General features: G+C 31.3%; 1 protein-coding gene across 1 annotated transcript in view; it reads left to right on the top strand.

Moving 5' to 3' along the window:
* Nucleotides 1-17,201, top strand: part of LOC139526270 (putative ankyrin repeat protein RF_0381) — a 35,345-nt gene extending 18,144 nt beyond the window's left edge. The window contains exons 9-14 of the mRNA XM_071321402.1: nt 5,257-5,358; nt 6,487-6,567; nt 13,088-13,198; nt 14,622-14,723; nt 15,809-15,910; nt 17,085-17,201. Of these exons, the coding sequence (XP_071177503.1) occupies nt 5,257-5,358; nt 6,487-6,567; nt 13,088-13,198; nt 14,622-14,723; nt 15,809-15,910; nt 17,085-17,201 (615 nt within the window). The remainder of the gene's footprint in view (nt 1-5,256; nt 5,359-6,486; nt 6,568-13,087; nt 13,199-14,621; nt 14,724-15,808; nt 15,911-17,084) is intronic.
* The last annotated feature ends 261 nt before the right edge of the window (nt 17,202-17,462 follow it).

Below are 17,462 nucleotides of genomic sequence, written 5' to 3'. Positions count from 1 at the left end.
CGTTGTTTTCCTCTAACAGTTGATGTGTTTTACTCAGTTTTAGTTTTTAACCCGGACTTGTTTTCTATCAATCGATTTATTACATTCGAACACCGATATACTACTGTTGCCTTTAATTTTGATCTTTATGAACAACTAATTGATTTCTTTTTTTTTTGTGGAAATTTATCGAACTTTTAATCATAACATCATTTCATTTCTAATGATGATGGTGAAGATGACTTTATAATATCATTTGGTATTTAATAATTTGTTGAAAAAAAATACAGGCAGCCGAGTATTTGGTATGAGTTGTCCCATTAATGAAGGCCGAACGGTTGTCTATAATTGATTACATTACTTCAATGATATCATTATCCTTATTTTTATATATTAAGAAGACACCATTTACTGGACTTTTTTTGTACAAATACATCAAAATATATGACGATCAACATAAGTACAGAGTGTCTATAATAATAACCCGATTTGTTGTATGTGAGAAAATATTTTCTAAAAAGTTGTGTTTACTATAACTGGATCCATATTTTAAAACTTTTGAAGATAACTACGGTTTGTTTGATATTTAATGATAATGATGTTGAGGAAAGTTTGATGATGCAAATTCAAAATCATTAGTGTAAAATAAACGGACAACGCCATGGCTTAAATGAAAAAAAACCAGACAAACAATAAAACACAAAACAGAACATTGAAAACTAAGGCAGAGCAATACGAACCCCACTAAACACTGTTTTTTGTAGGACCTCCGGAAGGGTAATGAGCCTACTCAAATATGGCACATGTCGTGTCGCTAACGTTAGTATTAGTTTAGTTAAAACATATTTATTTATAGTGGATTGGGAAACAAGTTTTGCATCTTATATTAATCCATTCCACTTATGTTTAAACTAAAACTAAACTAATGTTAGTAAAACCTTTTAATAAGTCTAATTCAGTTGGTAATATTCTGGGAAAAAGGAACGGATTTGTAGTTAAGACATTTAGAACATATAAGAATGGGGTATTGTAATAAGCATGAATTTAAAACTATGACTGCTCTGTTCATTTACATTATAGCAAAATTTAGTTCACAAACATAGGTAGATTCAGGGCTTGAGAAGGGGTATGACCCTGCTTTTGATTACCAGATGCCCTTTTAATTTTTTGAGGGGACTTCTCTCCCTTTACCCTTTCGTGAAAGTCCTAGACAAGGTTTTAGAAATCACAGGAAGACAGTTGTCATCCTTATTTTCTTAATAATTATGACCAAAAGATAGAAAACAGTTTGCACAAACCAATTAAAGAGACTCACATTTAGGAGGTATTTTTGGGTTTGAAGTGGTTGTCATCCCTTGCTATCCTTCAAAAATATGGAGAAATTTGTTTTCTATCATTAGCGTGAGATACCAGCTGTCTTTTGATAATGAAAAAGATTCGGAATACTTTTCTGTATAGATTTAATATAAAGGTTTGACTAAAAAATTAATATATAAAGTCTCAAATAACAGACTGAACACCCTTTATTAAACCCATTGTATCTGCCTACATGGTGTAGATTTTTGGGTTAGAAGTGGTTGTCATCCCTTGCTATCCTTCAAAAATATGGAGAAATTTGTTTTCTATCATTAGCGTAAAATACCAGCTGTCTTTTTCACTCTTTCGGTATTTTGGAAAATGTTGTTTGTGCTGCATTTAGACCCTTCTTCAGCGAAATTTGTTACATGCTCACGTCTAAAAATTGCAGTTTTTATCCAACGCCATCATCGCAAATTATGTGTTCTTCCTTCGCTGGGATGCGAACTAATGCTACTGAGATATTGTGACAACGAATCGCCTGCACTGTATCCGACGCTAGACCACTAGACCACCATGGCTTTAGTTGTCAGTGGTTCAGACGTACTTATACATATATCTTGTATAATATAAGCTATATCAGAACTATATTCGGTACATAATAATTATAAGGTACACGAGTCTCTCTGGCTTATCTGACCATGAACTCATTTGCATGGATCCTTGACAGTGCAAAGTTAAAGTGACACCTGTACTAAAACTTTATCCTTTGAACTATCAGCATACAATAATTCATGTAAATAAAGCCGGCGATACATTTCAGCATGTGCATTATGGTTGCATCTTATATGTTACATTGGAGATAATTTTGGTTAAAGCTTACAATTGACTTGCATTGTTGAGGACAAAGAACTTTGAACACAATTATAGAACTTTAATGCTAGTATGAACACATGCCCATTACCATATACAAGACATACCTATATTCTAAATGTATAGAATGTAAATGAGAGAGGGTATACTAGATGAGCATTATATGAAATGTGTTTAGTAACTGTTAAATTCACGTGAAAGCTCGATCTTTGTATACAAATGACACCTAACATCCACTTGCTCCAACATCTATCCAAATATCCAAAGCCCAAATGTAAAACAAAATCTTTTTCAAAATTTAATATGAAAATATAAAATTTCCCCCTTAGTATCTATAATGATTTTGTTTATATACATACTATTTGATTTGATTTATATTATAATCTAATGATACAAAAAGATGCTGGTATTACTAGATTCGTAATAACTTACAATACTACACTTAATTTGTGTTTCAACGGTGTTTGAATTCTACACTCAAAATAAATGTATTTCATTTATGAATGAGTGTAAGCATTGTAGGCCCGCCATCATCAGGGTTTTAACAACACAGAATTTATAAAACGTCACGAGTGTCTGAGCAGAAAGTTGACGAACAAGGTTTAAGTAAAAGAGATTCTCGTCTTTTTTTCTAAAACTGTTTATCGAAATATACAAGACATTGTTGAATAACATTCCGTATCAACTTCACAAATAATACATAATGGTATTGATGTATAGCTTCTTGGTACTGATGTTGTTTGTCATCTTTATTATGTGTTATCTTGTATTGTTGTATTGGTCTTCGTATATTTTTAAACCGGCAATATACTTTTGGCGTAGCTCTGTATTTATACATCCCTGCATTGTGTAATTGCACTATGGACTTTTTTGTATGATTGTGCATTAATTTAAAAAAAAGTGTAATTCGTCTATCATTGTCTATAGTGTGTTTGTATATCATTTTGTTATTCTTTGTTAAAATAGTTATTTGGTTATACAGTGAATAAGATTATAACACAGAATTGACTGCTGTACCTATTTTTTTTAGTTTTTACCTATTATGTCTGCTTGATCTGCTCAAACATTGTTGTCAATAGAATGTCATACAAGTGATAGATGTTTAGCTAGCTCTAAAACCAGGTTTAATCCACCATTTAACTACGTTAGGAAATGCATGTACCGGTTTTTTTATTTTGCCATTTGATAAATAACATTTCGTTTTGAATTTTTCTAACATTTAGGTATCTTTTGTAATTCTTCTTTTCATAAAAACGTAATAGCAGCTGCAACCTCTTGAATATTGAATGAGTAAGGAAATATTTATCCAATATGCAGGTGAATTCAGTATATTGCTTTCTTAGTTGGGGAAACTTTACATTTTACAATAATTTGTACTGTATGTTAATAAAAAAAAAACATGTCTTATAGAAGCTCCATACAGTTGTTTTTGGTCTTACGTCTTCTTTCTCTTGTCATTTGTTATCCTTCTGTTATACTTCGCCTCGAACAATTTCGCAGTTCAACCTCGTTATTAAGCATATGAAGCAGCATGAATGTATGTTTGATTTAAAGGTGACATGCATTGTTAAACTTTATTTAATTGTTAAAAATAAGTCACTCTTTGGTTTTTTTTCAGAACGGTGACACTATTTTACAGTCAGCTATTTTTGGAAAAAATCCCAAAATAGTCGAATTGATATTAATTAGAACAAGAGTGGATCCATCGGAAAAAAATATGGTGAGGGGTGAAATATTTGCGACATGTTATCGAAGTCTTATATCTTAGGTACCAATATATCTGTATTTCTACCGAGTTTGTACTATTTCATAATGCGACATTTATGCTGAGTTTTTATTCGTGTTTTGTAATTATTATAAAAATGGTTATATGTATGACATAACTGTTCACCAAACTCTGAATTGCGCAAAAAAACTTAAGGATTTTATACCTCAAGAATATTGTCCTATACAGTTTTGTTGGCATAACCTTTTGGAATTCCGGGTCCTTCTGCAGACTCATACTTTATTTGTCTGATTAATTGTTTCATTTCAGCGTCACTGGCGAATACTGTAGCCGTTATGTGCGTTATGTGTACATGGTTATAGGCCTGGTATCTTCGATGGTTTGTCATGTTAATCGATTGATGCGATGTGAACATCGGTATGCATATCAGGATATGTTATCCTGTCGACACAACCAGGCTCCTTCCTTTCGGAGTTCGTGCGATTTCCACGATAGTATTGTGTTACTTTGGTTTGTCATGTGAACATCGATAAATTTCTGTGGCTCATACATTCGTAGATAATCAGATCAGTCTGTCAGGTCTATTTCTGTCACTTGATTTTATAACGCGGATCAACACGTGTAAGTAATGCCATTGCCTTCTTTACCTAACTTTTGCTAGCATGAAAAAGTTACGAGATCTGTCAAAGTTAATTAAAATTGCACTGAGTACCAACAAACTGTGACGTTCAGAACGAAGGAAGTCATTTCATGTTATTCGAGATCTACAAAGGGGTTTTGGGAACATATTCCCTGTATGTATTTTATATTTTATAAACCGTTGCACAAAGGCGATGCAGACCACTGACAGGGAATATGATCCAATATTCCCTGTGAAGCTCAAATAGCAATTGTAGTATACTGGTGTCCTAATTTCATCAGTATTTACAATTGTTATCTTCGTTTTGTTGACAGGGTACGCGGGTTCATCAACCCTGTCATGGTAACCAATCAAAAAGCATGATCAGTCAGGATATTTCATTCCAGAATAATATATGCCATTACTCATATTAAGCTGTTATTTGAAACCAAACATATGTGTTTATCAATATTTAGTTTTTTCTAATGAACCTTTAAATTCATATTCGGTTTAAAATTGTGAATCTTTGTCCTCTTCTCTTTAATCATGCTCACAGTATAGCATTAGTTTTCAGAACATAACCTATAAATTTTCAAAATGTCATATCTCAAAAGCACAACTTTTTTGTTTAGGAACTCATGATTTTTGTTGTAGAAGCAACCGTGTCTGTGTTACATCTACGATTTTTTGCTGAATAAAAAAATGTGACTTTCATGCATGCTTTGTAAAGTTTACGTCTTTACTCTGAACCTTCCTATTTTAGTATGGTGACACCGCACTACACTCGGCTGGTCGTAGAGGAAATCGCAAAATACTTGAATTGATGTTAGAAAGAACAGATATGGATGTAACTGAAAAAAATGAGGTTTGAATATGTTTAATTAAGAAACTAAAACTCTTGTTTTATACCTACATATGCATGATAAATTCGTAAAAGGTTTAGGTATGATAAAAAGCATTACTTAATCCTCGGAAATAGGAAAATTGCCAAACCATTAAAGCCATTCAAAATGTTTTTGATTTCATCCATCTTTGCACACATTCTCTTTAGCTTTATTTAGTTAGCACTCGTGTAATCTAAATGTTGATCCGACATATCTAACATAAAATAGCCATGTTACACAGAGATTTAAGACAAAGATGATGTGCAATAATATTATAAAAAAAAAAAAAAAAAACATTTGGCTTAAGACTTGAATTTATCATATTACCATGCCATTATCTTAAAATAAACAAAAATTTCACTTAAACAGTCTACACATTGTTCAAAAAGATTGGAGCCTTACTGCAAATATGTAAGACTAAATTAAATAATATCTATATATCACAGGCTAATGTTTTATAAACAAATACAGAGTTGTAGTTTATAGATTGATAAGACCTGTTGATATTCCAGTTCTTGAGACACACAAGCCTTATCATACTAATTAATGTTTTTGTCAGACCCTTAACGAATTCGAATGTCTAAATTCTACTAACTGTACCCGAAGATATCGGAAATTTTTGCACTCTAACATGACTTTGTTAGGTATAAAAAAAAACTGTCACAACATATTGTTAGGACTTAAAATGAATGTCTTTTTGTTTATGCAAACATTTGATAAACATAAACCGGAATGACACAGTTGTAGTTTTTCTTATATTTGAATTGCCTATTTGAGAAAATATTATAATACAGGCCTCCGTCCATTATTAATAGGTAATGGACAGAACTTTCTCTATATCATAAAGTCTGAATATGTCAATATCTGTTTACCAATAGTTAGCCGACATTCAATGTAGACCAACGTTACAATGTAAAAAAAAAACTAATATGTGTTTGCTTTTGAAATCTGACACTTACCACAGGATGAGAAATTAAATAATCATAAAAAGATTCAGCGCTGTATTGTCTAGTTAGACCTTATAGCAAAAATAATCGTCTTTGAAAATTAGTAGTTGACAGTTTGTATGTCATGCACACATATATCTGCTAACTTATACACTGTTTCAGCTGGGCAACACACCATTTGATCTTGTCGAAAAGTACTGGACTGATTGGAAAGAAAAACAATATGCAAAAGAAGTTTTACAGGTAACATTTTTGAGTCATATATAAACTCATATTTGAATGTAATGACTTATAAACTATGTTTGAAAAATGTTCCCAGTATGAACAATGAAAAGTTTACAGCCCTAGAACATTTCAAGTTCAGAACAATGGTTACAAAACAAATTACTATTTTAAGATAAGAAAAAAAAAGCAAAAAAAAAAAACAGGCCATTTTTAACAAATTTAGGTTGAAATTAAGATGTTTATTAAAGACAACGGACTCTTAATGCAAAGAAGTAATTTGTTTCATTTATCAAAATCATTTCTTCATGAAATATATCAAAGACAGACATATGGAATGAAGAAACCAACAAATTTTACAGTTGTTGTTCTATATTTGAAAAACTTGTGGATAAAGGAAACTGTATATCGGAATTTTCAAGAGTTAAAAGTTCAATACCAATCGACTTCTTAAATGTTTAAGAAATTAATATTGAAATTAATGAAAAAACAAACATAGAATTGAAACTTTCTAATGAAATGGTCATATTAGACAGAAATGGAAAAAAATCAAACCTAAAGAATTAAAACTCAAATATATTCGAGACATGATTAATAAGAATATGTATCCAAAATTTCAACTTAAACGACAAGAATTTTATGGGCACGAAATTAATTTGAAAATAGTATGGGGCAATCTGAAAAAAAGTTAATATCACCAATAAAATGGAAGAATTTCAATGGAAATGCATTCACAATATTTATACAAAGTAGACTTTAAAAATGCAATTGTCAAACGGAAAATGTCATATTTGCCAAACTGCTAATAATACTGAAAATTTCAACATTTATTTTCGATTGCAATACAACAAAATTAATCATTGGTAAAATCAAAGATATTTTCACATTATGAAATGTTCAATTAGATGATGAAAATTTAAAACATGTTATGCTTTTGGGTGATAGCAGTGGTCAATCGAACCAAACTTTACTTGTAAATGTCTTTTTTTATTTTGACAAAATGGTCCTTGTGGAAAATAAGAAACAAAATCAAAAATTGATGGGATAAAAATGTTTTTCTACATATATTTTGAATCTTTGGAAATCCTACATGATAACACGTCTAAAATCTGGACCCTGTTATTTATCGAATAATACATAGACAAAGAAAAAATCAAACACAGTAATCAATTTTATACTATAAGAACATACCTTGCAGGAGATAACAGTCACGATGTTAAATGGTCTACCTTTTATATCTCTTTAATTTATATTGATTACAGTAATCCATGGTTTAGAGATGCACTCTATTATGTTATAATGTAATGTGAATCTTGTTTATAGGTGCACTCGATTATGTTATATTGTAATATTATTTATTACTAGTATTACATTCTAGAAAGATGTTCCTTTTTTCATTCATTGTCATATAAAAGAATATAAGTATTAAAACACATGTACTGGTTTTTTTTTGGTAATACAGTGCACTTTTTCAGCCTCCTACTTCCCGGACAGTTGGTTTAAATGTAAACGGGAATCCACAGTTTGCATCCTGGGCAACTGAGGAAATTGTAAACAGAAAATATTTGGAATAAACAATTATAAATTTAAAAAAAAAAATTAAAAAAATAAAAATTTCTTCGGTTTTTAACATCAAATTATCCAACATGTATTGCAACGGGTTATAAAGACAGATGATTTCATTATATGACATATTTAACCTGTATTACAATAATAAGTAATTTAATTTCGTTAATTGGTCTGTTTGAGAACATAGTATTGTTTGAATTTTGTAATCTGTAAGTTTCTTAAATTGTCTCCAAAAAACTTTCACGTTTAAATGACAATGAAAGTGCATTGCTTTATTGTAACAACTTACTTACTTTTAGAAAAGTGTTTGCAAATTCTTTTGAAATAAGTAAATATACCTATGATCCACCCTAAAAGCATTTTTAAACATACAGGTTACTTATATAGTTTTTCAATCACCTGACACATCTAAAAGAACAAATGAATGATACAAGTACGAAGAATGAACGACGAACGGACAATGAATACATTCCCGATGAGCGTTGAGCATAACAAGGAGGTGAACGCATAATGAGTGATCAGCGTTACACGGACGATAAATGTACGATGAATGAGTGATGAGCGTTACACGGACAACCAATGCACGATGGATGATTAGCATTACAGGGACGATGAATGCACGATGAGTGATGAGAGTTACACGGACGATGAATGCACGATGAGTGATGAGAGTTACACGGACAATAAATGCACGATGAGTGATGAGAGTTACAAGGACAATGAATGCACGATGAGTGATGAGAGTTAAATAAAGGCAACAGTAGTATACCGCTGTTCAAAACTCGTAAATCCATGGACAAAAAACAAAATTTGGGTAACAAACCAAAACTGAGAGAAACGCATTAAATACAAGAGGAGAACAACGACACAACACCAAAATGTAACATAGACAGAAACGGACTAATCATTATACAAAATCCGATGAGAATACCAAATATAACATCAAAACCAAATACATGAATTTGGGATAGAAAAGTACCGTGACACGTCTTATAGTAATGTGAAGTCACACTCAAATATAAGAGAACAAAAAACGACACAACGGAAACACAACGTTAAAATGTCACACACACAGAAACGAACTATAATATAACAATGGCCATATTCCTGACTTGGTACAGGACATTTTTAAAGATAAAAATGGTGGGTTGAACCTGGTTTTGTGGCATGCCAAACCTCGCACTTTAATGGCAATGTTAAATATAACATTGAAATGACAACATAATATTACAGGACTACAATACAAATAAATAGGAGAACGTATTCAACAAAGAAACACATGATTAATAGATAACAAAAGGTATCAAGTTTAAAATTCAATACGCCAAAAAAAACGCGCCTCGTCCACACAAGACTCATCAGTGATGCCCAGATATAAAAAATCGAAAGTGAAAAAAAGTTCAAAGTTGTACAGCACTGAAGATCAAAAGTTGAAAAAGGTTGTGTCAAATACGGCTATGTTTGTATGCTTGGGATAAGAACATTCTTATTATTTAGTTATGCTATGCAAACAGTAAATTTTATCAACTGAATATAAAAGATATACATAATGAAACTGAAATATTAACTAATTACAGAAAACAAAACCCGAATACATAATGCAAATACGGACGATGAATGCACGATGAGTCATGAGAGTTACACGGACGATGAATGCACGATGAGTCATGAGAGTTACACGGACGATGAATGCACGATGAATGATGAGAGTTACACGGACGATGAATGCACGAGGAGTGATGAGAGTTACACGGACGATGCATGCACGATAAGTAATGTGCGTTACGAGGACGATGAACGTTGAATACATACACAGTGATCAATTAGCATACGCAAACTAGAATGATAACGATTAACTAAACGTTTTAAAGTATTAGAGCACTGAGAGAGTTATATTTATATCGGGGAGTTGAATAATATCACACGGTATCAATCGCGAGCATGGTACACACATGGATATTGCAGCTTAAAATACGTTTATTATACTAACTCCTTGTCTCGGTGAAAAAAACTCATAAAACCATATATTAACGTCATCATAAGATAGTTATTGCATGCATTGTTTTGTTTGCACAAATCATGTATATTCAGGACCACTATTAATGAGATAATGGTGTAGTATGAAATTGCCGAATACACATTTTCCTATTCATGGTTAACAAAAGATCAAATGTCACCGATTCATCACATGATGGAAAAGCGATTTATGAAAATAAGGTACATATTTGATGGATGTGAAGTTAGCAGCTGGTTTGTTATTCGATTTTCAATATTCAAAATTAGTTGAAAATCATATCAAAATTAAGTATTTTATAACAATAAAAGCATGATTTTCATAGTTGAAAGGAGTTAAAAGATATGAAGGGAATCGTGTTATGACCCCTGAAAGTTGTCTCAAACTATCGGTGTCTTTGAAAATAAACCCTTATCAATGCGTATGTAAGTTGCATATTTGTTTTCATGTCATATAAATTGTCATCAATTAAACGTCATCAAAACTGTAATTTAAAATTTAATATTTCTTAAAACAAAAACCAAACACAGATCTCTCTATACACATTTAGAAATGAAAATAGAAATATATATTTGGAAAGCCCCACGAAAAGAAATATATAGTGAAAATCTACCTACACACACACATATATATATATATATATATAATATATATATATATATATATATAATTTAAAAGTAAAAAACACAAAAAATCACATCATAAATCGAACATTGTTTCTGTTAGCGCTTTCACCGCATATATATATATATAGATTGTATCAAAAGGATTTTCCAGAATAATGTCATCTTCGATATCTACGGAGGACTACGATTGTCACTTTTAGCACAAAATTGTCAAAATGTCAGGACAATGGACACATGTCAATGTTGAGAGCCACTTGATCTCTCAATCTGCCTTATATTAAACATTCAGTTAGTTATTAGGTAGATACAAGCGCGACTGAAAGGAATTGGAGTACACTTCTTGTCTTCTAAATTTACGGAAGGCATAAAGCGCCAATTAGATATTCCAAATATATAGTGAAAACCTACATGAGACCGCCTATATGACAGTGAGAGCCCCGTGTTCATTAAATTTCCATAATATTTTGTCGAAATTAAAGTCTCTGTAAATATAAAGATTGTATTAAAAGGATCTCTTAGAATAATGTCATCTTCGATATCTAAAGAGAACTTAGCTTGTAAAGTGTTAGCCATTTGTCTTTTATAGAAGACAGGAAGTGTTCCCAAATTACGTTTAGTCACGTTTGTATCTACCTATTAATTAAATGTATGCATAATATTAAAAAGATTAAGAGATGAGGGGGTTCTCACCATTGCCCTATGCCCTTTGTCTTCAATTTTTTTACAATTTTTAGGTGAAAAGTGACAATCTAAGCCCTCGATAGACATCGAAGTTGACATTATTCTGGAAAATCCTTTTAATACAACCTTTGTATATATACAATAAATACAGAGTCTATTATTTAGTTGATTTTTTTTATATTGAAAGACCAGGGGGTCTCAGCCTCATTTAATCAGTCTTGGGTAGGTTTTCTATATATGTTTCTTTTGGGCTGTCCATAAATATTTGTATTTATATTTCTAAATGTTTCTAGAGCTATCGGTTTTTCTTTTTGTTTTAAGAAATTTCATTTTACAGGTTCATCTTTAAAGTCGTTTTATTGATAAACATCTATATTACATAATGACAAATATGCTACTTAAAAAGGGATGTATATTCGAGGACAACGAGAATTAACGACAGCTTGAAGAGGTCATTAAACGATTTTCTACGCATCTTAACAGTCCTCTTTACTATGAAAATCATGCTTTTAATCTTTTAATGTAATCAAGTATTTAATCTTTTTATGATTTTCGACTAAATTTTGAATATCAAAACGACAGTTGCAGCGGGTTGGATATTGAACATCGAACATCGAATAACGAACCGGCTGCCAACTTCACATACATAACGTTTTGCATGCGACCTCGCAGATAATTTTCTAATAATAACTCAATTATTTGGTAAAAGATGATACTGTCGGCAAGTTGTTTACCAATGAATATTTGTTTAAATATATGTTTGCGGTCAAGCTTAACCGGATTTGAAGCAAAATCAAAATTATTGATTCAGACAATCGACACTGTTTTTTGATAAAAATGGAAAGAAATTGAGGGGAATGAAAAAAACAATTGGCACGTTAAACGTATTCCAATGGATGTTTTTGTGAGAATATCGCGAAGTGCTAACAATTGGGAGGGATTGGTGGGGTGGGAAGTATTTGATATACATTTTAAGTTTTGTACAAAATAACTATATAATAAAAATAAAGATATGTAGCTTAATTCTATAAATAATGCATTTTGTACTTTTAATTACGATTTATAGAATTTCAACATCCACATACATTGATAATTTTAATTTGCAATTATATATTAGTTCCTATTCAAAAATTAAATGTATTCTGTCATTAGATTGAATAACGTGAAAAAATAAGAGTAAGTAACGCCATAATGATGTGATGTTCAGAAAAATGAAAACCGAAGAAAGTCCTTTCATGTCATTAGAAATCTGCAAAGGGGGTATGGGCTCCTTTTCCATATCTGTATTTTATATCTCATAATCTGTCGCGCAAAGGGGATGTATACGCTTATAGGTAATACGATCCCATATTCCCTGTGAAGCTCAGATAGTAATTATATTATACTGGTGTCCTGATGTCAACATAATTTACCATTTTTATCTTCGTGTTTGTTCACAGGGTATGTGGGTATATATGCCTTATCATGGTAACCAATCAAAAGGCCAGGATATTTCAATACAATATAATATATATACCATTGTTCATGGGCTGTTGATTGGAACCAAACATATGTGTTGATCAATATTTAATTTTTCTACTGATATTGACTTCCATGCATGCTTTGTAAAGTTTACGTTAGCACTCTGAACACTGCAACCTTCGTATTTTAGTATGGTAACACCACACTACACATCGCTGCTCGTAGAGGAAATCTCCTTATATTTGAAATGCAGTTAGCGTTATACAACAGAGCACATAGGAATCCAGATAAAAAAAATACGGTATGAATAATTATACTTAAAATACTAGATCCCTTGTTTTATACGTGCATATGTTCGTTAAAGGTTTAGTTAATCTAGAGAAATAGCAAAAATGCCAACTATGGAAGCCATTCAACATTTTGTTGATTTCAACCATCTTTGTACACATTCTCTTTAGCTTTATTCAGTTATCTTCTTGTGTAACAAATGATGAACAAGATTTACCGTCTTGTCCTTTTTCTAAGAAAAGTACACCAAAGATACAAAGACCTTGCTGATAAATATTCTATAATTATATAACTTTACAAATAATGCATAATGGTGTTGATGTATACATTCTTGGTACTGATGTTGTTTAATTAATTTGTCTTCGTTTATTTTCAAACTTTACTGTTGAGTCCAATTTTTGTAATACACGTTTCTCGCTGCATTGAAGACCCATTGGTGGACTTCGGCTATTGTCTGTTCTACGGTCGGGTTCTTGTCCTTTTGACACATACCCTATTCCCATTCTTAATTGTATTTTATTTTGGTGCTGCATCCAGGCATTGTGTAATTGTGTTATGTACTTTTTTGTACGTGTATGCTCTTATTTTTACTTGCGTACTTAGTCTATAGCGTCCAGTTTCTAAAGCTCATGCAAATAAATTTTGTATTTTCCGACAATGTACATATATTGTATATTTATAGTTTACAATGTATTTTGTTTTATAGTGATTAACACAATATTGACTTCTGTATCTATTTTTTATTTACATTTTTACCTATTATGTCTGCTCACACATTGTTGTCAATAGAATGGTATTCTATCCGACTTTCATACAAGTGATCGATGTTTAGCTAGCTCTAAAACAAGGTGTAATCCATCATTTAACTACATTAGGGAATGCCTGTACTTAGACAGTAATCTTACAGTTGTTTTTCATTCGTTGATTTGTTAGAACTTTTGATTTTGCAATTTGAATAAGTACTTTCCATTATGATTTTTTCTAAGTGTAAGGCATTTTTGTAATTTCACTTTTCATAAAGTCTTAGTAGTAGCTGTAAGCTCTTGAATACTGAATGAGTCGGGACATATTTATCCAATATGCAGGTGAAGTTTGCATATTACTTTCTAAGGTGGGGGAAATATTACATTTTACAATAAATTGTATTTATGTTTATTATGTTTATACAAAAACACATGTCTTATATATTTTATAATATCTTCATTCAGTTGTTTTTCGTCTTGCATTTTCTTTCTTTTCTAATTTGTTATCCATCTGTTATTTTTATTTTTTTGCCTCACACAATGTCGCAGTCCAACATCTTTCTTAAGCATATTTAGCAGCAAGAATGTATGTTTGATTTTCCTATCTTTATTACAATATAAAAGGTGACATGAGTGCATGTGTAGTAAAGCTTTACGTAATTTGTAATGCAATATTCACTCTTTGTTTTTTAGAACGGTGACACTATTTTACAATCAGCTATTATGGGAAAGAATCCTGAAATAGTCAAATGTATATTAGATAGTACAAGTGTACAACCATCGGTAAAAAATATGGTAAGGAGAGAAGTATTTGTGACATGTTTTCGCAGTTTTATATCTTTAGATACCATATAATGGGTAGTTATACCGAGTTTGTCCTATTTCATAGTGCGACATATTGACTGAATGTTGATTTGTGTTGGATAACTACCATAACAATTGTTAATGTATGACACAACTGACACAAAGCTCTGAATTGTGCAAAAACAAAAAGAAGGATTTTATACCTAAGGAATATTATCCTTAACAGTTATGTTGGCAGAACTTTTTGGAATTTTGGGTCCTCCGTGTTCTGCAGATTCATACTTTATTTGGCTTATAGTTTGTTTTATTTGAGCGTCAATGACTAATCTTGTAGACGAAATTAGCTTTCGGTGTACACACATATAGACCTGGTATCTTCGATGAATTTATTTGCATTGCATGTGATATATGCATATCAGGATATGTTACCCGGTCGACACACCCGCTATCCTTCCTGTTTGTGCGATTTCCACGATAGTATTCTGTTACCTTGGTTTGTCATGTTAATCGATTGATGCGATGTGAACATTAGTATGCATATCAGGATATGTTACCCTGTCGACACAACCAGGCTCCTTCCTTTCGGAGTTCGTGCGATTTCCACGATATTATTATGTTACCTTGTTTTGTCATGTTAATCGATTGGTGGGATGTTAACATCGGTAAACTTCTGTGGCTTATACTTTCGTAGATTATTAGATCAGTCTGTCTGGTCTATTTCTGTCATTTGATTTTATAACGTGGATAAACACGTGTAAGTAATGCCATTGCCTTCTTTTTTACCTAACTTTTGCTAACGTGAAAAATGACCAGATGAGTCAAAGATAATAAAAATGGCATTAAAGCCGAAGTAAGTCCGTTCATGTTATTCGAAATCTTCAAAGGGGATATGGGCTTATAATTCCTTTCTTTATTCTATATCTCATTAGCCGTCGCGCAGAACGGGATGTAGACCCCTGACAGCAACAATGTATGTAAAACCAACGATTTGTTGGTTGAATGACAAATTGTGATTTCCATGCATGCTTTGCAAAGTTTACGTTAGTACTCTAAACACTCCAACCTTCCTGTTTTAGAATGGTGAAACCGCACTACACTCGGCTGCTCGTAGAGGAAATCTCGAAACACTTAAACTGCTGTTAGAGAGATCAGATGTCGATCTAACTGAAAAAAATCAGGTATGAATATGTTTACTAAAGATACTAGAACTCTTGTTTTTATACCTACATATATTCGTAAAAGGTTTAGGTTTGATAAAAACCATTAACTAAGCACATTTACCCAACTATATATTGAAGCCATTCAAAATGATGTTGATTTCGTCCATCTTTACACACATTCTCTTTTGCTTTATTAAGTTATCCCTCGTCTTCTTAAAATATTGAACTGACATAAAATGGCCATGTAACACAGAGAGTAAAGACAACGATGATGTGATATTATGAAATGTGTAGGAATAACACAATTTCTATGGGCTTAATACTGAAACCTATCTTATTATAATGACATATCTTTCAAAAGACAATGTTTGCACTTGAACACATATGTAAAAAGATTAGAGCCTTACTCCAAATATATATGACTAAAGTTAAACAAAAATACAAGCTAATGTTCATTAAACAAATAATGCAATAGAAAAGAAAATAAACCAAATCTACCTGAGAAATCCATTTTCATACAATATTATACACATTTCGATGGTTACAAAAATTTATATTTTTGTGACATTGACCTAATATTGTTTTTAAACTGCAACTTAAATTAGTATATTGATTGCCTTTTAAATGGTAACATAAATATCAAACTTATTTTCATCCCTTAATGACCCCCTGATTGTGTAAAAAATGTTCCATGATGAAATTGACATTGCACAAAATATAGCTGTATTACTATTTTTGGGATATAAACACAACTGGTTGCAGTATAATTCTTTTTATTATTATATCCGAATTAGAATAAAAATGCTTTTGTCTTTTTTAAATTGCAATTTTTAAAACAATAAAATCGGCAAATCGTTTGCAAATAGGTGTTAATACATGTGAATTTACGTTGTAGGTATATTGTAACATCCATTATTATGTATATCTCTGAGTTTAAGTTTAAATTTGTCACGGTGTTGTTTACAAAGCGAAAGAAGCACGTCATATTAGAATGTAAATTAGAACTAATATGTGTTTGTTTTTGAAATATGGTACTTACCATATGAAATGAAATGAGATAATGATGAAAAGATTCAACGCTCAATTGTCTAGCAAGACCTTATAGCAAAAATTATCGTCTTTGAAAATTAGTAGTTTACAGTATGCTAGTCATGAACACATATCTCTGCTAACTTATAAAATGCTGTTTCAGCTTGGCAACACACCATATGATCTTGTCGAGACTTACTGGGTTGATTCGGAAGAAAAACAATATGCAAAAGAAGTTTTACAGGTGAAATTTTTTAATCATATATTAACTCATATTTGAAAGTAATGACTTATAACTATATTTTAAAAATGTTCCCAGCATGGACAATGAAAGGTTTACAGCCCTAGAACATTTCAAGTTCAGAACAATGGTAACATTTTTATAAAAATATGATTTTAAGATAAGAAAAATAAAAAAAAACAAGCGACTTTAATGTTGAAATTCAGCTGTTCATTTAAGACAATGGACTTTTAATGTATATAAGTAGTTTCAAAACCGCAGTTTGTTTCATTTTTCAAAATCATTACTTTTTTTTAACAT

This window comes from Mytilus edulis, chromosome 6 (assembly GCF_963676685.1).
Source record: "Mytilus edulis chromosome 6, xbMytEdul2.2, whole genome shotgun sequence".
Taxonomy (NCBI): Eukaryota; Metazoa; Mollusca; class Bivalvia; order Mytilida; family Mytilidae; genus Mytilus; species Mytilus edulis.
The sequence above is the reverse complement of the archived record's forward strand: the minus strand, read 5'-3'. Positions and strand labels throughout refer to the sequence as shown.